Source organism: Carcharhinus amblyrhynchos, chromosome 27, assembly GCF_965287045.1.
Source record: "Carcharhinus amblyrhynchos chromosome 27, sCarAmb.v2.hapA, whole genome shotgun sequence".
In the NCBI taxonomy this organism is placed as follows: domain Eukaryota; kingdom Metazoa; phylum Chordata; class Chondrichthyes; order Carcharhiniformes; family Carcharhinidae; genus Carcharhinus; species Carcharhinus amblyrhynchos.
Genome location: NC_137350.1, coordinates 35,099,028 through 35,122,452, shown reverse-complemented (window position 1 = coordinate 35,122,452; position 23,425 = coordinate 35,099,028). Strand labels below are relative to the sequence as shown.

At 42.7% G+C, this 23,425-nt stretch overlaps 1 protein-coding gene across 1 annotated transcript; it reads right to left on the bottom strand.

Moving 5' to 3' along the window:
* Positions 1-815: 815 nt before the first annotated feature.
* Positions 816-17,738, bottom strand: cwc25 (CWC25 spliceosome associated protein). Its single transcript, XM_080213486.1, has 10 exons — positions 17,654-17,738; positions 15,487-15,659; positions 14,324-14,560; positions 12,930-12,999; positions 10,694-10,800; positions 9,796-9,862; positions 8,447-8,661; positions 7,510-7,599; positions 5,442-5,603; positions 816-968 (listed from the first exon to the last, which is right to left on the bottom strand). Exons 1-10 carry the CDS (start codon positions 17,669-17,671, stop codon positions 854-856), a joined length of 1,254 nt encoding a protein of 417 aa, XP_080069612.1. The 5' UTR covers positions 17,672-17,738; the 3' UTR covers positions 816-853.
* Between the last annotated feature and the right edge of the window lie 5,687 nt (positions 17,739-23,425).

The window sequence follows — 23,425 nt, the reverse complement described above, 5'->3', positions numbered from 1 at the left end:
TGCACCCGCCTGCTACAATTCTCGTGACTGGTGGGTGGGACTAGAAAATTCTGCACAGGGTGTACAAGTCCTGTCCATAAAGTCACTCAAACTGGGAATCGAACCCGGGCCCTGGAGCTGTGAGGCAGCACTGCTAACCACAGAGTTTCAGGAATCTTCCTCCCACTCATTTTGTACAATATACAACATTGGGAAACACCGTTGAAATTTACTAATCTAGATGTCACTATTTGGTGTCTCGTATGCATCTGCCATACCCTTGGTGTCACATCTTGTTACAACTGTATTTGTTAAAAAGCCTGAAATTTACAAGCGGTTACAATAGCCCTCTGATTTTCCTCAGTTGTAATAAGAGTGGTGGCGTTAAAAGAACAAGCTGGGTTAACATTTAAACAACAATTTCTGGCAATTCACAAGGAATTTAATAATCAACGTGGAGGATTGGTCGTGAAAATTCCACGGGTATGAGTTGGGTCAGTTTATTGGTCTTTAGCCCTTTGTGCAGCGACAATTTTACCAGAGTTCAAACATTGACTGTGGATGGACAGTTTGGGAGTGAGCAAAACCAATCTTAAGCAGGGCGTTTTCTGCACGTTCAAGTCCATTTCCCTGAGCAATGGTGATTTCTAGGTTCTGATTTTTTTTATATATACAATATAAAAACAAAGTGCTAGAAAATCTCAGGTCCTCTATGGAGAGAAAAACGGTGAATGTTCTGAGTTCAATATGACTCTTAAGAATTTTTTTTGTTTCATTAGGTATTTATACAAGGCAAAATCGGCAGCCGCCATATTTTCTAGATACTGTTCCTTCGCACAGGGTCTCAGCTCATGTTCACACTATGAGGCCGGGTTCACTTCCTCATGAAGTTCTTCTCCAGAGCTGCAGGTGTCCGCTGAATGGAATGAATATTGCGTTTGACGCGATCTTCTACTGACGACGTTGCTGTGCTTTGTAGCTTCATTTTGCTGCAAGAAATAAAATTAAAATATAAAAAGCTGGTTATGTCTAAATTGGTAAATATTTTAACCAGTTTTCAAGTACAATTTTTTTTAAAAAATGGCCTTAAGTGAAGCTGTGAAATCACTGCACAACTTTGAGGAGGGACAAATCCAGAGGTGTGTAAGAGTTCACACACTGGATCAAAAGGCAATTTGTGGTTTGCAATTACATTTTGCAAACCAAAAGAGGCTCTAAGATTCGACTGCAGAATCCTTGATTCTTGCCAAGTTGAAAAGCTTACCCGCCAAGCACCTCCACCCCACCAAACCTTACCCCAGGACTGTGCAGCTTTCTTTTTATTGGTCTCTGGGAAGACGAAACATTGATATATCCCAACCCCACTGCTTGAATATACGCTAGAATATTGTATTATCACATCATACACTTCTATTGCACCTCAATGCACTTCGCAATATCTTACTGAGTGGTATGTGGGAAATCAAGACCAAGGGGGCGATTCTACCTGCTGTTCACACTGCGCTCCCGCTGCAGTGAGGTCGGAGAATTGGGCACCCAATCAAATCTCCGTTTACTGCAATGGGATGGGAAAATCCCGCCGGCGTGAACGGTAATAAGATTCTGCCCCAGGTATCGTTTTGAGGTGAAGTAAGCAGGATTTAAAGGCAGTGAATGACTGGATCAGAACGCGCAGATATATTCAATCCCGGTTTTAAAATTGCTGCTTTTATTTTTATATAGTTGTTATTTTTGTAATTATTTGTGAAATTTAGGATGACTTAAAGAAGAAAGCTTGTGCTCATTGGAGCATTGGAAATTTGCTGATGTACATGCTGGGCAACTGGGAAAGTGGAAACTGATTACAGACAGAAATGTGCAATTACAGTGTATCAAATTCACATCTAATGGTTTCCAATGTAAATGTAGATGAGGAATCTGGGATGGGAAGAAGTTGAAAATCATGATATAAGACAATGCAGGGTTACGCTCAGTGGTAGAACATTTGACTGCAGGTCAAGAGATCATAGAACCCCTACAGTGTAGAAAGAGGCCATTCAGCCCATCAAGCCTGTACCAACAACAATCCCACCCAGGCACTACCCCTGTAATCCCACGTATTTTCCCTGCTAATCTCCCTGACACTAAGGGGCAACTGAGTATGTCTTTCAGAATGTGGGAGGAACGTTCAAACTCCACACAGACCGTGACCCCAGCTGGGATTTGAACTTGGGTTTCTCGTGCTGTGAAGCAGCAGTGTTAACCACTGTGCTACCTTGCTGCCAATAGGGACAATTGAGCATGGCTAATCAACCTAGCCCACACATCTTTGGACTAAGTAGATAGACCGTAAGATAGATAGATACCAATAGTGATCTCAGAGGCAGATCTCTAGTTCAAATCCAGATGTCCCCTTATCAATTCAACCTTCTGTAATAAAGATGCAATTTGTTTGTGTATTCCCCTACCTGACTACCATCGTAACAATCAAAGAATATTTCTGGCTTCTTGGACCTGCAGCATGTTACAATAATGGGCAGTACAGTTTTACAGATGAGAGTTGGATACAGATTTCAGGTTTTTAGTAAGACATATTTACCAATAGTGGAATGATGCCACTTACTAGAGAAATTAAATACATGAAACAGAGTTATGATACTCTAAATATATTGAAACATGGTTAAAAAATATATTCAAGAGGCGGCTGGTTATAACACTTGGGGCAAATGGGATCACAGATTACGGGGAGAAAGCAGGATTAGGCTGCTGAGTTGGATGATCAGCCATGATCATAATGAATGGCAGAGCAGACTCGAAGGGCCAAATAGCCTCCTCCTAGCTTCTATGTTTAAATTAGTGAGTTTTCATCACCAACACACCTTCCCAACTCGTCTTCGTCATAATTTACATTCCAGGCTCCCAACACGCCGCCTTCATCAGTATCTACATTTCCATGGTCCCATTATAGCTCCCCCTCATCCTTATATTATAAATCTTGCCCCTTTTTTTTGCTTATAGCTCTAACAAAGGGACATCTAGAATCGAAATATTGGCTCTATTCTCTCTCCACAGACCTGCTGAGATTTTCCAGCATTTTCTACTTTTGTTTCAGATTCCAGCATCCGCATTATTTTGCCTTTATCTGAGTGACTTTTCATGTCTTTCTTCCACATTATAATTCCAAGTTGATTCCCAATTTCAGAACTGCTATGTTTTCTAAGCTCATGTCCTATTTTACTCTTGAGACTCTTTAATTATCACTGGGTACACAATGTAATTTAGTTCCTGTGACTATCAGCAACATTTCAGAATGGTGCTTATCATGTTCCCTTTGTTGAGTGTTCCCAAAGGAATACTAATTGAAATCTGATGCTGGGTTACAGAAAGCAGCAGCAAAACACCCAAAATAATCAAATATAAAAGCAAAATATTGTGGATGCTGGAGATCTGAAATAAACACAAAGTGCTGGAAAAATTCAGCAGTTCTGGCAGCATCTGTGAAGAGAGGAGGAGAGATAACGTTTCGAGTCCAGTATTATTCTTCTTTGATTTCGAAACATTAACTCCATTTCTCTCTCTTCACAAAATGCTGCCAGACCTGAGTTTTTTTACAGCACCTTTTGTTTTAACATTAGGCCAAGTCAATCTGTTCCTTTGTGCTCACAGAATTCAGCGAGTGAGTACAGGAGATGATTCTAATCACAGCATTACACAGGAACTTTATTAATGAATTCACAGAAGAAAAGTAAAACTTCCATTTAAAATCAGGAAGCACGGATACGAAGTGAATCCTGTATGAAAGGTATAAACGCTAACTGAATATGACCTTGAATCTCTTTGCAAACCATTCCTGTGCATATTCAGTCAACATAAATCTGAGCCACATAAACCCTTTTAACCCAAGTTCACTTTCACTTTGTTTAAAAATGAAAGTTCTTTCACTTTGTTTAAAAATTCCAGAGGACTCAATTCATGTTTTAGCTAATAAATGCACAGTCCAGATTGAATAGGTCTACATAATGGTTCAAGGTCTGACTTTGGTTTGTGTTGCATGTATTGAATTGTAATAAGGCTCATGCCCCATGGCATGGACATGTCAGCTAGCATTTATACAGCGCTTTGAACATCTCAAAGAGCATCATTGGGATGTGAAGAGGCTAAGTCCAAAAGATGTGCTAGTTAGGCACTTTGGCCATACTAAATTCTCCCTCAGTGTACCCTATCAGGCGCCAGAGTGTGGAGACTAGGAGATTTCCACAGTAACTTTGTAAAGATAGGCAACAACACCTCCTCCACGATCATCCGCAACACCGGTGCCCTCAGCCCTTTACTACATTCTTCATACACCTATGGCTGTGGCCAAATTCTCTTACAACTCGACTTTCAAGTTTGCTGATGACACCAGTTCAGTGGGTTGTACCTGAAACAATGATCATTCCAACATTATTTAATCGTCCCTGACCTCCACCCTGTAAGACTTTGCCTCTTGTCCCTTCTTGCTTCGTCTCTTTTCTCCAACTCTGCTCTTGCTTAGAGTTTTACTGCTTTCATTTTTGATGAATGGCCATCAAGTTGAAATGTTAAGTTTGTTTCTCTCTTTCTACAGATGCTGTCTGCAGAACATTTCCAGCACATTCTGTTTTATTACCTCGCTTGCTCTCCAGTGACTTCTGCTCTAAAGTGTACCAATGGGAGTTGTGCAAAACTAGATCAAGCTGGCATTGAGGAGGCAGCAAGGAAGACTGACACCACTTTAAACTCACCACCTTGCTCCCATGCCCACACTTCCGTCCTCAGTCCGCTGTGATGTTTCCAGAGGAACAGCACACCTCATCTTCCGATTGGGCACTTTATGGCCTTTTGGTCTTAACACTGAGTTTAACAACTTCAGACCGTGAACTCTCTCCTCTATTTTGACATTTCTTTCACAACCCTCTCCCCTACAATGCTATCTATAACTTGTTTTGTTTGCAGAGTGCTGATCCTTATTCTATTAACACATTCTGCTACTTTGTGCCACTATTAGCAATCCTTTAGTCTTTAACACTATCACTAACAGACTCTTTGTCTTGTGTCCATGACATCTTTGTTAATCTCTCCGGAGCTCTCACTTATCGCTGATCTTTTCTGCTCCATCTGCATCCCCTCTCTAACTATATAAACTTTCAGATTTCTACTCATTTCAGCTCAAAACATTAACTCTGTTTCTCTCTCCACAGATGCTGTCAGCCCTGCTGAGGCTTTCCAGCATTTTGTTTTTATTTCAAATTTCCAGCATCTGCAGTATTTTGCTTTTATTTTAGTCATATCCCAATGTGACTTCAGGAGATGAGGGAAGTAAATGGAGATGGCAGCCAAAGAAATTACACGTATGTGAGTAACAATTACAACCTCGTCAAATAGGAAATATCAAGGAGCTGGCAAGAATCACTTACTGGTGCAATTTGGATCGCAAAAAGATAATTCTGCCACTTAATACTTACTGGAGAAATCTTCCTTCTCTAGTATCATTTCTTTCCCGTTCCCGCTCCTTTTCCTCTTCCTCTTTGTATTGTCTAATGTTACATTGGCGAGCTTTGTCATTCCATTTTGCATCTTCCATCATCTCTTGCCGCCTACGATCCAGCTCCTCTGCTGGAAGTTTCCTGTAAAATAAGAACAGAATTGAAGTGCTTCACTGTAGACTGGGTGGGTGGCTGCTGGCAGATGCAAAGTCTGCACACAAGGGATATGTCTTCCTCTGGCGTGAAGCAAGCAAACCTATCACATCCAGATTCTCCATGTCTGACTATTTTCTTGTAGATGCCTATCACCTATTGGTGACTTCTGATCCACCTTCAACAGATATTGATCTAAACCTCCCAATATTAGCAAAAAGATATTGGTGCAAGGTGACCCATTAAGTACATTTTAATGACTAAAGATACTGGTACAGAAAACACACTAAGACAGTAACCTCAACCAGAGTCTAGTTGGAAAATGATGCGATTTTTTTTCCAATTTTATTCCAGTCTTAAAAGTTACAAGGCCATTTTGTCAGAACGGATCAGCAAACACAAATCCATTCCTTGCTTGCTCCATAAACCAAATTCAAAATCCAACTGAATCTAATTCAAAATTCCCAAAAGAGAGACAAACAAGATCCAAGCTGAGGCATTGCACCCCATCCTGGGCTTGATCTGACACTTGGTCTTAGCCAAAAGGTTGAGAAACGATAACCCAAGGATCGGGTATTGAGGATAATGAACTGGAGCATGGCAAATCAATTGTGATATTCTCCAGCCTTTGCCAGTCAAGACTTTCTTCACGAGTAGATCAGGTACAGGTGGAAACATAAAAGGTGGCAATCTAAATAACTAAAGCTTTTGCAAATGTACAGCTTGCAGGAAAACAATAGTGGATTAACATCCTGATCGTTTTAATGAAAGATCACCGCTGAAGCATGCCTCCATGCTTCAGGCAACTGACCCATTTTGCATCCCCAGTATTTCCTATTCCATTTTCACCTACACCTTTCTCCTTCATCTCTTAAGGCTGATCAGAATCATCTTCACGTTAGTTTATTGAGAACACTGGTTAAAAATACACTCTAAGTTGGGAATGGGACCTCACCTGACGCCACAATATACAATTGAGGCAGTGCTACATTGCAGGAAGTGCTGGCCTTCATAAACTGCTAAACCAAGATCACAGCATTTCAATTGTCCAACTGGACTTGCTTTCGGAGCAAATAGTGATTTTAACTTAACCAAGTTGCAGCCCTACAGTTCAACACAGATGGTGCTAGTAATATGGAAGGGTCTGAGTAGCAGAAAGAGAACGGGGCATCTGCTATCAGTTACACTCCAGTAAATACATATATATATATATCTTTCGCTGTCTGGAAGCTTTAAACTTCAAGAATCTTGAGAAAACTTTATTGTGAAACTAAAGATTAACATGCAGTGGGGCAATTATTCCTCTTCCAGTAATTTACACACATTTACATTTTTTTGTCATGATTTTACAAGGTAAATCTATATTTCTCACTCTCTCTTAATGCAGAGAAACTAAAATGTTTGCTGAAAGTTGTGTATTCCACGTTTACCTTAAGTGCATTTTGTGTTTCCAGCAAGGCAAAAATTCTAAAATACCTTAAAAGATTGCTCAGAGAGGATTATTATTGGAGGGAGATGTTAATAAAACACACTGCAAGTACAGGATATTTGAAAAGTGGTGGAAATGGAACAAAAGCAATAAAACAAAATAGAAATACATTTAGAACTAGCTTGTTTTTGTACATCGCTTGTGTTGATTTGAATCCATTACAACTGCTGCTGCTATCTGAACAATCTTGTATTTGCTGCCAATTAACACTGATCTTAATTGATTTATTTTATTTTTTTCTCTCTCTTTGACACAGATTTGCAAGATCAAATGCCTTTTAATCCCTTTGTCTCCCTTATTATTTAATAATTAGCCATCGGTATTTTTTTTAATCGATGAATCACTGAGAAATTATTTTCAAGTTAAACCTTCCTGTTCATTTTTATGGAGCTCCAGTATTAATACCTTGATTGATTAGGATAAGGCCTCCTATGGTATCCTCCTCTCGTTGGGGATGACTTCCGTGCTTGGTCACTTCCATTTTTTTCAGAGTACCTTCAAAAATAAAACCTCATTAGAAATGGCCTTTAGCAGCTCTCCCAGTACCTCTCTCTTGTACAGTATTGTGCGCAGTGTCAGCGACAATTCAATAGGTAACACTCTCTTGCTCTAAAGCGAAGGGTTGGGGGTTCAAGCTCCATTCCAGAAGAGGTTTGAGCAGAAAATCCATACAAGTACACCACCAGAGTCCTGAAGGAGTGCTGCATAGTCAAAGGTGCAGTCATTCAGATGAGAATTTAAAATGAGATGCCTTCGTGAAAAATCTCATGGCATTCTTTTAAAGAAGCGCAGGGGAGCTCCGTTGGCTAATATTTATCCCTCAACCAACACACACGGTCATTTTCAAATTGGTGTTTATGGATCTTGCTAAATGCAAATGGGCTGCTGTGTTTTCTACATTAAAGCAGTGATTAGATTTGCTGGAGAACACCTTGGGACATCCTGAGCTTGTGCATGATAACATACAAGACAAAGCCAGTTGTTCTGTTCCTTCGTAGAGATGGACAATACTAGCTTGAATTCCTGAGCTGTTGCTTTTATATAGGCAACGTCAGGAGCGCCACAATTCCCATCAGCAACATGGACTTGGTAGAATGATGGGTCCTGATGGCCAACCAATGTTGTAAACTAATCAGATGTGGGCCTCTTCAGTTCCACACTTTACACCGAAACCTTCTGAGATCAATAGCCTGTCAGCACTCACTGTCCAGGTTTGCACTTGATAGGATGACAAGCTTAGAGAATCCCAGAATCAGTCAGCAATTCCAGCAAAAGGCAGAGGAAAAAGGAAAGAAAAAAAATCATCAGAAACAAAGCTAGTGAAATAAAAGGGCATACTCACCGTGAACGTATCTTGGAATATCTTGGAGGTGACCGAGACATTGATCTGGATCTTCTGTGCCGCGAATCTTCACGTCTGATGTCTGAGTGAGATTGTTGTTGGACTTTCCGGGAGCGACTTCCTGACCGTGACCTGTGTCTGATCTTGTGAGATGCTTTAGCTGAGTCAGAGGGTGGGGAACCGTGTCGCTGTACAATGCTATGAGAATCTTTCACCTGCATGGCAAACAGGATGACTGTGGGGGCTGAATAAATCATTCTAACATCTGAAAATCAATAATACGAAAGAAGCAAACAGCAGATTCTTGAACATGATCACTAAATTGTGACAAGATTGAAGGTGTTGTCCTGTTAGTCAAAGGTTAGTGTTTTCGATGGCCAGCCCTCTGAAACATGCCGAGCCAAATAACCAGCAGTAAGAAGTGTTTGCCAGTGCTTAAAATCATGAATAGTTTTGGTCGAGTAACTGATCCTGCCTGAAGGATCCATAGCCAAAGGCATAAATTTTGAAGTTGACAAAAGAACCAGAGGCAACAAAAGGAAAAAATATTTTGCTCAATGAATGGTTTGAATTTAGAACTTACAGCGCAATAGGATGGCGGATACACAGTTACCTTCATATGGGATTTAGGGAAAGAACAAGCAAGTGAAACTAACAGCTGCACTCTTCGAAACAGCTCGTACTGATTTGATGGGCTGAATGATTTCTTTCTGACTTGTACTACTCTATGATAAATCCACCAGCACAACAGTTGTAAAGCTCCCAAATGGTGCACCAAATCTTGGTTCCAGAGGGAAGATTAAAATGTATACTTATCCTATCCTAGGACCCATGCAATCACCTAGGACCAGTGAGCAGGAGATTTGATAGAGGTGTTCAATCTCACAGCATAGATCAGAGAAGCACTGGCCAGGCAGAAATTAAAGTGGCAAGTGGAACCACATTAGAAATGCATACCTAAAATGACTGACATAATTGGAGCACTTGAATTGGTTTCTTTCCTGATCTGTTCTCTCTGGAGATTGTATTTGCAGAATCAAGAAAGCAGAACAACTGATATTTTTTCTCTGCTACTGGCAGATTTAACCCATGTACTGTGCAATCTGAAAAGTTTCTAATTGAATATAGATATGCACAATTACACTTGAGATGCAGCACTGCAGTTTGAATAAAGGATCCATTCTTAAAATTTAGTAACGTCAGTTAGACAATAATGCAATGAATACAGATTGTCATGAGAATTTGACAATACGTAACTTGCTTGGTTCACATTGTAGTCATAAGTACCTGTACTCTTGACACACAATAAACACAATCAAATGGTATCAGAAACAGCAAAGACCACAAACCTTCAAGCCATACCCAGGTAGCTTCTTTGGAATAGAGGTGGATGGGCTTGCAGCCTTTTCATGCCATCTGCAATACAGTTTAAAATAAAATTACCTTTTTCATAGGAAAGAATTGCAATTTATTATTTCAATGCACAGTGAGAAGTCTCACAACACCAGGTTAAAGTCGAACAGATGTATTTGACAGCATGAGCTTTTGGAGCACAGCCACTCACCTGATAAAGGGGCAGCACTTGGAAAGCTCATGTTACCAAATAAACCTGTTGGAATCTAATCTGGTGTCGACAGACTTCTTACTGTGCTCACCCCAGTCCAATGCCAGCATCTCCATATCATTACCACATCATGGTAAATCCCCTCTCTCATGCAGTACTCCAGCTGTGACTTAACAGTATTTCATATGGTTACATAATGACCTCGCTGCTCTTGTAGTCTGTGCCTGTTACATAGAATCCTACAGTGCAGAAGGAGGCCATTTGGGCCCATCAAGTCTGCACCGATCACAATCTCATCCAAACCCTATCCACCTAACCCACACATCTTTGGACTGTGGTAGAAAACTGGAGAAAACCCATGCAGACACAGGGAGAATATGCAAATACTACACAGACGGTGACCCAAGCCGGGAATCGAACCTAGGTCCCTGGCGTGGAGAGGCAGCAGTGCTAACCACTGTGCCACCATGCCACTGAACCCTCTGTGATTTAAACAAATCTATCAAAGCTCTTCTTAGCCTTCTTTGGTCTAAGGAGAACATCCCCAACATTCTTCACTTAATATAATTCATTATCCCTGGAACCATCTTAGTAAATCTCTTCCATGTCCTTTCTAAAATGTCATGCCCAGAATTTGGCTAAGGTACTAGGGCTGGGGATGAACTTATTTACTGATGCCATACTTTGCTTTACGCTGCTCGTCATCACTGGGACTAGATCGTCGATGTTTCTTGTGCTTCTTCTTCTTGTCCTTTTTCTTTTTTTCCGTTTTGTCCAAGTTCTTTTGCAACTTAAGAGAAAACAGATCGGTGGTAAACTTATTCCAATTTGAATAACATCGATTTCTTCAGTAAAGTTAAGATGTTCAAAAATTAAGTATTATTTGCAGGGCTACTGGAAAAGAGCAAGGAGTGGGATTAATTGCAAAACTTCTTCACAAAACTCTTTCAAACATAAGGGCCTCCTTCTGTGTTCAATATTGCACACTCAGCTTGTAGATCTGTTTGTGAATTAGGTAGTTATAACACTTCTTGTTTAGGGTTTGAGAAAATAGCTCTTTATCCAACTTGAAATAAAGTCACTATAGAATCTGTAGGATGCAGAAAGAGGCCATTTAACCCATTGAGTCTGATCATACTCTCTCTGACAGTGTACCTAACCCAGACCATTTCCCCCACCCTAAAGCCTGTAAGCCCACATATTTCCCATGGCTAATCCATTTAACTTGCACATCTTTGAACACTAAGGGGCAATTTAGCATGGCCAATCCACCTAACTTGAACATCTGTGAACTACCAGAGGAAACCAGAGCACCTAGAGGAAATCCACGTAGACATGAGGAGAACGTGCAAACTCCACACAGACAGTCACCCAAGGTTCCTGGAGCTGTGAGGCAGCAGTGCTAACCACTGTGCCACCCAAATCTATAAAGGCTCCTCCAATGCTGTAGATATACTAAAAAAAAATCAAAATATAAAGATTACCAGATTTAATTTAACAGAACAAACCCGATTGATCAGTCACTAAATGTAAAGCCTCATGTGGACTCAACTGTACAAGCAAGAAATGTTCTAGAATCAATTGCTGGTCTGTGTCTGATTCCCCTTCATTATCACCACCTGGTTAGGCTAACAGTATGACTGTCAGGTGAAGATTGGATTAGTGATACAATCTCTGATTGAGTGGCCTTCCCATTTTCCCCATCTAGAATTAGGCCATTTGAGGGGCCAAATAGCCTAATTCTGCTCTTATCTCTTATATCAGAAAACATACAGCAGATCATAAGAACATAAAAACATAAGAAATAAGAGCAGGAGTAGGCCATCTAGCCCTTAAAACAGTAAGATCTAATAAAAAAATCCTTCCTCAAATTTGGATCTATTTCTTTTATTTTCAGACGCTCAGGGATCCAAGTATGTTCAGAAGTGCTGATTTACAACCTTTATTCCTTTTGTCTCTTGTCTCTTTCAAGACATGGACAGATTTCATTTACTTTGAGAATATGCAAAGTGCTCAAGTCCAAACACTCAATTGAATTAACAGGTGAAGGAATTAAAATGTTGAGCAGCAGAGAAAAGGAATATTAATTTGTTCAACGAAAAGGCCAACAGGTCCTGCCAGCGTCTCTTCAGGTGGCCCATAAATGTCCTCACTGAGGTTGCAGAAGCATGATCACCATAAACCAAAACATTGTCTCAAAGGGGCTTCACTGGGACACAGTTGCAGACTCTCCGTGCATCAGTCAAACAGCTTCAAAGCTGCGATGAGACAATGTCTGCAGTTAAGTCCACCTGAGCAGGTTGGTAAAGACAACTGCCTACAAACTGGTGAACTGGATAAGTCCAAAGCAAAAGATATTGTGGAAAGACAACCCGGGTTTTGGGATCCTGAAAAGTTGCCATGGAAGGTCAGTGAAGAAAGTTCCTCCTTCTACGCCGAGGATAGATCACGATTTAAAGGTGATTTTTTGATACACATGTTGGGAGTTATAATCAGCTCGAGCAAAAATCCTACATAATTGTTGCTCATTTCTCAGCTGGTTCTCCTTATTTACCAGTGGAAAGAAATTTTTTTTTAATTCATTTTTTATTCATGGAACATGGGCATCACTGGCTGGCCAGCATTGATTGCCCATTCCTAGTTGCCCTTGAGAAGGTGGTAGTGAGCTGCCTTCTTGAACCACTGCAGTCCGTGTTCTGTGGATGACCCACAATGCCACTGGGGAAGGAATTCCAGGATTTTGATCCAGCAACTGTGGAGGAACGGCGATATATTTCCAGTCTGGAGGGTGAGTGGCTTGGAGGGGACTACGCAGATGATCGAATCAAAGACATTTCTGGTTGGCCGTTAAGTTCCTAAATTTGAGGGGAAAAGGGTAAAAGGAAACCCAGACTGAACACAACAAAAATATCCACTTACTATTTCCCTGATCATCTTCATTTTCATGGGATTAGTTAAAACCTCTCTCTTTTTTTCTTCCTCACGTTTTCTGAAAGAACCAGTTTAAAAAGAAATCAATACAACAAGCAGCTTCTGTTAATGAGAACAAAATATTAAAGTGGATTAGATATGGCAGTGATTAAAGTGGAAGTAACAGGATCCCTGTCCCTCTTAGATTCCACACATTGTTGAGGCCAAGAAGTTTGCCCCCTCCTCCTCCTCCTCTGCCCTTGAGAATCTCCAACCAGTTGCTATGGATGACATAGCTTCCAATGTTCCTTTCCCTTAAGGAAATACCAAGTGATCAAGAACATAAAAAAGGCATGAATATGCATCCTACTCATACATTGCACCATACGGCAAGCTATTGGCTTTTCTTTGACCATTCCTCTTCAAATGGCAATACGCGGCAGCTTGTAGTTCACCTGCTCAGACTATTCTTATTTTTATGTGACAGCTCAGACAGTGGCTTCAGACAGGCTTTTTGGCTGTCAGTGTTAAAATTTAGATCCTCAATTTGAAATCCTTGCATAGACTCACTCCTTCCTATCTCAGGAATCTCTTCCAGTCCAACAATCCTCCAATATCTCTGTGTTCCTCCAATTCTAGACCCTTGTGCATCCTTGATCATAAACTCATCCATTAGGTGGCACGGCCACACGGTTGTTCGATTCCAGCCTTGGGTAACTGTCTGTGCAGACTCTGCACATTCTTCCAATGTACATGTGGGTTTCTTCCGGGGGTGTTCCGGTTTCCTCTCTCAGTCCAAAGGACGTGCTGGTTAGCTGCATTGGCCATGCTAAATTCTCCCTCAGTGTACCCGAACAGGTGCCGACTAGTGTGGCGACTAGGGGATTTTTACAGTAACTTCATTGCAGTGCTAATGTAGGCCTACTTGGGATGCTAATAAAAATAATAAATATTATTGTCAACCATCCTGTGAGCTGCCTAGGCCTGAAGCTCTGGAATTCCCTCCCGAAACATCTCCACCAATCTATCTCTCTCTCTCCTCCTTTAAGATGATTCTTAATAACTACCACTTTGAACAAGACTTTGATCAGCTGTCTTAACATCCCTTTATCTGGCTCTGTGTCAAATTCTGGTTACAAGGCTCCTGTGAAGTGCCTCAGGACATTTTGCTATTAAAGGCATTTTATAAATGCAACTTATTGTTAATGAGGATATTACAGCTGATTCCCCAATTCCACATTTACATACTTTTCACGAGAGGTAACCGAGTAGACTTAAACACAATCCGATACGTTGAACCAGAATCTTGTTAGTCTATATGTCTCTCTTTCAGTACTCGCCACGTTAACTGTTATCCCCAAGTTTGAGTGCAGGCGAAATGAACACTGAGCAATTTCGCCTACCTGATCATAAACAGTGGATCTTCTCGTATTTTAGAAGCCATATCCAATGCAGAGTTAGCCCCTGTGGCTGTAAAAATAGAGCCAGGCAGCAGTCCAGTCTCAGTAGAAGGCCCAGACTCTTCATCCACCATCTTGTCTGTTGCATACTTGTCAATGGGTCGACCCAGCAAGTATTCCTCCTTGTTCACCATGCTGCCAGGTCCTTGATACATCCAATCAAGCCTATCGGACTTCTTCCTGCAGACAAATAGTCAATAACACGTTAGTTTTGCAGCACAAAAAATATCGACGAGGCGACCATACTCCTTCGAGGAACTTTCAAAGTTCTAAATATCCACAGACTGTTCCACTCTATCACATAGTCACTATAAATAAATTCAATTCAGAAAGGTCAGAAAAATGGAAAATGTCATAAAATCACAGAATCCATATACGCAAATATAAAAGCCAACAGGAAAGATTGGTAACATGGTCAAAACGTGTATCGGTTACTCAGGTTTGGGGTTAGAATGTAGGAGCAAAAAAAGAGTCATGTTAAAATATTAGAAATCACTGAGTGGCTGCAACTGAAGCAGTTCTGGGTGCCACATTTCAGGAAGGGTACCAATCAGGTTTACCAAGACAATACATAGCATGAGGGCTTTCAGTTATGTGGCGAGATTGGAGAGGTTAGGATCGTTTCCCTTCAAGCAGATGATCTGTTTTTGTCATGTTGATTGTGGGAGAAATGTTGGTCAGGCACCAGGGATAATTCTCACTGCCCTCCTCTGTAATAGTGCCAAAGGATCTTTTATAGTCACCCAGGTAGCCAGATGAGGCTTCAGTTTAACATCTCATCCAATGTTGCCCTTCGTTTTTAATTCCTCCTGTTATTTATTTTACATGATGTGGAGATGCAGGCATTGGACTGGGTAAGCACAATAGGAAGTCTCACAACACCAAGTTAAAGTCCAACAGGTTTATTTGGTAGCTCAAGCCACAAGCTTTCGGAGCACTGCCCCTTCATCAGGTGAGTCACCTGATGAAGGGATAGTGCTCCGAAAGTTTGTGGCTTGTGCTATCAAATAAACCTGTTGGACTTTAACCTGGTGTTGTCAGATTTCTTAATGAATCTATTTTACAGTCAGCACTCAAACCTCACAACCAGAATTTTACCAACTTACTTCAGAGCACCGCTATCCTCCGCGTAGCGCTGCATCTCTTCGCGAGCTCGCTCCTCGCGTAGCTCCCTCTGAAGCTCCTCAATCTTTTTCTTTTCCGCTTCATGTTTCTGTTCTGCTTTCCACACCCGTTCAACATTTTTCAAAGTCTGCGGGTGCCAACTTTTCTTTAGATTCTGAAAGGGCATGCAAAAGAAATGTCACTTGATTTCCCCTTGCACACTGAAAAGATTTCACACAAATAAAAACCAATGTTTGAACTGGGACAAAAACCTCATTCTGTGGTAAGTAATTTTGACATTTTTTTTCTGATGAATTGGTATTTTAGGGTAAATAATTCCCTGGTTCAGCCTTAATATCACTTTGTTCTTTCAGACTGCATTAACTAGGAGTGGATGTGGGGGGTACTAGACATGAATGTGGGGTCGTGGGGGGATTGGTGACTAGTGGAGTGCCCCGGGGGTCGGTGCTGGGGCCTCAGCTATTTACCATTTATATAGATGATCTGGAGGAGGGAACCGAGTGTATGGTGTCGAAATTTGCTGATGACACCAAGATTGGTGGAACGGCAAATTGCGCGGTGTGGAGAGTCTGCAGAAGGATCTAGATAGGCTGGGCAAATGGGCCAGGAACTGGCAAATGGAATTTAATGTTGGCAAGTGTGAGGTGGTCCACTTTGGTAGGAATAATGGTAGGAAGGACTATTACTTACGTGGCGAAAAACTGCAGCAGGCGACGGTGCAGAGGGACCTCAGGGTCCTTGTGCATGGGTCGCAAAAACCCAGCCTGCAGGTGAAGCAGGTGGTCAGGAAGGCGAATGGGATGCTGGCCTTCATAGCGAGGGGGATTGAATATAAAAGTAGGGAGGTCTTGCTGCAGCTGTATAGGGCACTGGTGAGGCCGCAGCTGGAGTACCGTGTGCAGTTTTGGTCGCCACACTTACACAAGGATATTTTGGCCTTGGAGGGAGTGCAGAGGAGGTTTACTAGGCTGATTCCGGAGTTGAGGGGGTTGAACTATGAGAGGCTGAATAAACTAGGCTTGTACTCGTTAGAGTTTAGAAGAATGAGGGGAGATCTCATTGAGACATATAAGATGATGAATGGGACGGACAGGATAGAGGTGGAGAGACTCTTCCCGCTCAGAAAGGACAGTAGGACTAGGGGGCACAGCCTCAAGATAAAGGGGGGGCGTTTTAGAACGGAGTTGAGGAGGAACTTCTTCACTCAAAGGGTGGTGAATCTCTGGAATTCTCTGCCCGTTGAGGTGGTGGAGACTGCCTCGCTAAATATTTTTAAGACGCGGGTTGATGGGTTTTTGATAAGCGAGGGGATTAAGGGCTATGGGGAGAGGTCGGGAATGTGGAACTGAGACACGACAGATCAGCCATGATCTTATTGAATGGCGGGGCAGGCTCGAGGGGCTAGATGGCCTACTCCTGCTCCTATTTCTTGTGTTCTTATGTTCTTATGAGAGCATCAATGCCCAGCACAAGGGAGACATTTTTCTGAACTGCTCAGAAATTGACATTTTCACTGTCTACAGTGGGTCAGGGCTTTGTTTTGACAATGCTGGTTGTTGGCGCATTGTTGACCACGCACCATATCAAGGGACAGAACGCTAAGGTGGGTAAGTGGGGCTGAGATACAGACCATTCATGGTCTAATTTAGTGATGGATCAGGCTTGAAGGATGAATGCCCCAGTTAGATTGCCTCGAATGCTTTATGTTGGCCACCTAAACAGGCACTTGAATCTCAGACTGAAAAGCAGCACCTGTGGTAACGGAAGATCCCCACTGTATAGTTTTGAGGTGGCAATCTAGAAACGGTAATAAACTATAACATTCTGATCTCTTCCTCAACTGCCCTCCTCCCTCACGACTTCCCCGCCACCTTTCCACCCCTCCTCGAATACCCCCTACCCCTAGCCTCCCCCACACTTCCTCTAACCACTCCACTCACCCCTCCCCGCTCCGTCTCCCCCCCTCCCCCACCCCCTCCACTCCCTTCCCCACCCCCTCCACTCCCTTCCCCCTCCCCGACCCCCCCCCCCACTCCTCCGCTCCCTTCCGCCCCCACCTCCGGGGTGAGTTGTTGTTCTGGGACTCAGCCTCGCCCTCGCCCCCCTCCTCCGATCCCCGGGCCCCTCTCTCCGGCCCGACACACTCACCAAGTCCCCGCCGCCCATCTCCGCCCCGCGATTCCCTCAAATGCTGGTCGGCTTCAGACCGCGGCTCCGGGCCCGGAAGGCGGCGCCGCCTCTGCTGCCCCCTGCGTTGGAGGACAGCAAAGCCCTGCAACTGCTGCCCCAGGGAAAAGAACAGCCAAAGTTTGCCTGCTGCAATAACTTTCGTGATGTGGGTATGCCGGCGTTGGACTGGCGTAAACACAGTAAAAAGTCTGACAACACCAGGTTTTAGTCCAACCTATTTATTTGATAATATACTCACAAGCTTTCGGGGTTAGCCCCTTCGTCAGGTGAATGGAGAGTTCTGGCCTCAGACAGAGCAATAACTTTCCTCCAGCATTGTCAGAAAGAATGCACCCAGCTCTGAGTTCAACAATTTTCAATGAAAACCTTCGCCTCAATTTTACTCGTGTTTCTTTCTTTATTCATTCGCTTTGCATTCAAACCAAAGGAATGAAGTTTTAAAATGTATTCACTAGTGTTACAAGTAGGCTTATATTCATGCTGCAATGAAGTTAGAAAATCCTCTAGTTGCCACACTTGGGGAGAATTTCGCATGGCCAATGTACCTAACCAGCAGATCTTTCTGACTGTGAGAGGAAATGGGAGCAGCCAGAGGAAACCCACACAGAGACAGGGAGAACGTGCAGACTCCACACAGACAGTGACCTAAGCCAGGAACTGAACCCGGGTCACTGGCGCTGCAAGGTAGCAGTGCTAACCACTGTGCCACTATGGTGCCAAATTGGAGCAGGAGTAGCCTATTCAGCCCCTCAAGCCTGCTCTACTATCCAATAAGATCATCATGTGGATATGGCAGCATTGGATTGCGGTGGGCACAGTAAGAAGTCTCACAATACCAGGTCAAAGTCCAATAGGTTTATTTGGAATCAGGAGCTTTCAGAGCGCTGCTCCTTCATCAGGTGAGTGAGGAAGGAGCAGCACTCTGAAAGCTCATGATTCCGAATAAACCTGTTGGACTTTAACTTGGTCCGATAAGATCATGATTGATCTGTTTGTGCCTGTCCTTATCTCCACTATCTTCACTTTCCCTCCTAATCCTTGATTGCTTGTCAATCAAAATTATAACTAACTCCGCCTTGAATATATTCAATGATGCAGCCTTCACTGATCTTTGGTGAAGAGAATTCTATGGAGGCTTGTAGTCCAATCATTCACATCCTATCTGGACACATCTTTTGTTTCTTATTACCATGAAGTCTTTTGTCATTTAATCTGTCCTTCCCTCCATCTTATCATAGACCTCCCTTTTTATTCTTCACCCACTGCCTCCTTTCCCTTTTGTTTGCTCAAAGCATATTAAATTTATGTTTCATGAGTTCTGATGAAGGGAACGCTGGTGGGATTTTCCAGCCACACTTACCTCAAATCCAGAGAATCCCACCTGCGGTCAATGGACCTTTTCATGGTCCCCCCCAACCTGCTAAAATTCCTGTGGTGCATGGGATTGGAGAATTCTGACCGTTAACTCCATTTTGCTCCACCTATGCTAGCAGGCCTGTGTAATTCCAGCATCATTGATTCTTATTGCCAGAAACAGTGCTCAGAAGATTAATCTGCGATTCATGGAGATTGAGAACAAGCCTGGAGAGTTTGTGAACCTAAGAAGGCTCAGAAATCTTCCTCGTCCATTTTACAACTTGAATCATTTCTCAGATTTTTCCTCCACACCATTCTGCAGGGGTAAATTTCCTGTGTATGTTGCACGCTGTGCCCTCCATTTCAAAGACCAAAGAACCGCACAGCACAGGAACAGGCCCTTCGGCCCTCCAAGCCTGTACCAATCATGCTTACCTACCTAAACCAACCACTTATATCCCTTTATTCCCCGTTTGTTCATATGCCTCTTAAGAAAAATCTTAAATATGGCTAACGTAACTGCCTTAAACGTCTCATTTGGCAGTGCATTCCAAGCCCCACCCACCTCTGTGTAAAAATCTTACCCCGCACATCTCCACTGAATCTTTCCCTTCTTATTTTGAGCTTGTGCCCTCTTTGTAATTGTCACTTCTGCCCTGGGAAAAAGCTTCCAACTGTTCACCCTATCGATGCCTCTCAATTTTATAAACTCCTATCAGATTGCCCTGATAGGTAAAATTTTGACTGACAAGCAATAAAGGGTTATGGGAGAAAGTGGAGATAAGGGCACAAACAGATCAATCATGATCTTAATGGATGGTGGAACAGGCTTAGGGGCTAGTGGTACAATACTCCTGCTCCAGTTTCACAGCACAGTGGCACAGTGGTTAGCACGGCTGCCTCACAGTGCCTTCCTTCACCTCATTTTCCATTTGGACATCCTAAAAGAAAAACTTGCATTTTTGTGGCACCTTTCATAACCACTGGACATCCCAAAGCACTTTACAGTCAGTGAACTACAGTGTAATAATTGAAGTGTAATAATTACTTTGTAATGAAGGAATAAAGTGTGCACAGCAAGGTCCCACAAACAGCAATGCGATGATGACCTGATAATCTGCTTTTCTGATGTAGATTAAAGGCTAACAATTGGTCAAGGCCGTGGAATCCATTATACCTGAGGACAGAAGGGGCCTTGATTTAACATCTCATCTGAAAGATAGTACCTCCAGCAGTGCAGCACTCACTCAGTGCTGTACGGGATATTAGCCTAGAACTGTTTGCTTATGTTCTGGGGTGGGAAGTTAGTCTGCTACCAACTGAACCACAGCTGTGCGGGGGAGGTGGGATTTCCCAGTGGAAGGCTCCAGGCACAGGATCTTTCCATGCACCAGTGGGGATTGTGGGTGGAGAGTGTTACACAAAGCCTTGATCCACCTACCTTGGCTCCGTATTCTTTTACACACATAACTAGCGGAACTAGTCAAGTAACAATGCCAAACTGTGTCCCCAAGTGTAAAGCAGTTGTGGGTAACATTCAAGTAAGTAAGGACATGATTTGTGATGGTCTGTATTTAAGAATGTCATCAACACAATACTCTGACATTTATGACTCCCCACTTAGGTACTGTAGTGTATTAATTTGTTACATGGAATTCACAGTGCAAAAACAGGCCATTCAGCCCAACTGGTCCATATTGGCACTCATGTGTCAGCCAGAGTGTTCTCCCACCTTTCCTCATCTCACTCTATAAACATGGACTTTCTATTTCTTTCTCTTTCATATGTTCATCATCCAATTCCAATTCTCTTCCCATACCTAGTGGTACAATATGGCTTTCTTTTGTCCATTTCCATAGCTAATAATTCCTAGAACAGTTTGCTCGTCTGTTAGAGACTTATAGCTTGATGGGATGTTACTCCATATCAAGTGTAGCTGACCAGAAGTGTCTCCTGTCCTTACCGCCAGCCATTGGTGAGTTTGAAGGAATTTCAGGTTGACACTCAACCTCTCTGACCATGTTATTGATGCAACGTCCTTGGCCATTACATCCTGGGGTGTGACTTGAACTTGGAGCTTCTGGGATGCCAACTGTGCCATACAACCTCCTATATGTTCACCTAGTTTCTCTTTAATTTCATCGATGCTATTTGGTACAACTAGTCCTTTTGGTGGTGAGTGTCATATTTGTACCACTCTCTGGGTCAGATGGTGGAGAGTTAAGCAATTTCTCCTGAATTCCCTCTTTCATTTATCAATAATTATCTTATGTTTATAGCTGATGATTTAGTCCCTCTAACAGAGAATGTAAAGTCTCCTAGTTGGCAGGATTTTTGATAAAAATGTGTTAGGCACAGTTCTCAATCCTACAGTTGCTGCTGCAGTATTGTGAAATGTTCAGCAAGAAAGAGCTTGTTTCTAAAGCTCTATGTCATTGCCCTGAATGCATAAATATAGCTCACTCAATTAACTGAACTTTCAATGGATAAACCAGTCTCCCGTCCATTGACTCTGTCTATACTTACTGCTGCCTTGGCAAAGCTGCCAGCTTAATTAAGGACCACACACAGCCCGGACATTCTCTCTTCCACTTTCTTCCGTTGGGAAAAGATGCAAGTCTGAGGTCATGTACCAACCGAATCAACAACAGTTTCTTCCCCACTGCAATTGGACTTTTGAATGGATCTACCTCGCACTTAATCGATCTTTCTCTACACCCTAGCTATGTCACTACATTCTGCACTCTCTTGTTTCCTTCTCTATGAGTGGCATGCTTTGTCTGTATAGTGCGCAAGAAACAATATTTTTCACTGTGTACTAAAACATGTTCATGTTTACTGTATACTAAAACATATAAAACATTCCCCTCCAATTCGATTTTCAAGTTTGCTGATGACACCACTGTAGTGGGTTGGATCTCAAACAATGACGAAACAGAGTACAGGAATGAGATAGAGAATCTGGTGAATTGGTGCAGCAACAATAATCTCTCCCTCAATGTCAACAAAATGATGGAGATTGTCATCAACTTCAGGAAGTGTAAAGGAGGACATGCCCCTGTCTACATCATGATGTGAAGATGCCAGCAGCGTTGGACTAGCTATACCCTGTCTACATCAACAGGATGAAGTAGAAAAGGTCAAGAGCTTCAAGTTTTATTTGTCCCAATCACCAACAATCTGTCCTGGTCTCCCCATGCTGACACTACAGTTACAAAAGCCCACAACGCCTCTATTTTCTCAGAAGACTAAGGAAATTTGGCATATCAGCAACGACTCTCACCAACTTTTACAGATGCACCATAAGAAGCTCTCTTTCTGGTTGTATCACAGCTTGATATAGGTCCTGCTCTGTGCAAGACGGCAAGAAACTACAGAAGGCCATGAACATACCCAATCCATCATGCAAACCGACCTCCCATTATTGACTCTGTCTATATTTCCTACTGCCTTGGCAAAGCAGCCAGTATAATTAAGGACCCCACGCACGCCAAGCATTCTCTTTTTCACCTTCTTCAATGGGGATAAAGATACAAAAGTCTGAGGTCACGTATCAATCAACCCAAGAGCAGCTTCTTCCCTGCTGTTGTCAGACTTTTGAATGGACTAACCTTATATTAAGTTGATCTTTCTCTACACCCTAGCTATGATTGTAACACTATATTCTGTACTCTCTCTTTTTCTTCTCTATGAACAGTATGTTTTGTCTGTATAGTGCACAAGAGACAATACTTTTTGCTGTACACTAAAACATGTGACAATAATAAATCAAAACAAATCAACCTCATGGCAAATAGTTACTTCATTGCTGAGTGCAATCAAAGATTGTATCCTCTGGCCATTGTCTGATGATAATTGTAAAGGAAAGAAATACTTGCATTTATTTATACAGTGCATTATCACATTGGCCCTCCTCTTTCTCGGAGTGGCACTATTCAGCAGATAGCCATTCATAGCGACTTAACTTGCTGGAATTCCAAAGCCCCTTTTTCAACTGATCTTATCAACTCAGGCTGAGTGGGACAGGAACGGTGAAGTAACTCAGGGGCTGCAGCAACCAAGTGTGAAAGGAATGCAGAAAAAGGCACTAGTTTGGTGGGCTGGGTGGAGGGATGCCAGGCCAAATGAGGGTTGGGCTGAAGGGGTGGTGGGGGTGGTGGGGGGGGGGGGGGGGGGGGAGGGCGGAGGTGGTTGCGGGGGAATGCTATTGGGCCAGGGCTGGGGATTGTTAGGCTTGGGGGTGGGGATTGTTAGGCTGAGGGTAGGGGATGTCACACTGGTGAAGGTGGGGACACGGTCGGGCTCATCAAGCTGGATGAGGTGCTTGGTATGATGGAAGGAGTGTAGGGTAGCACAGTGGTTAGCATTGCTGCC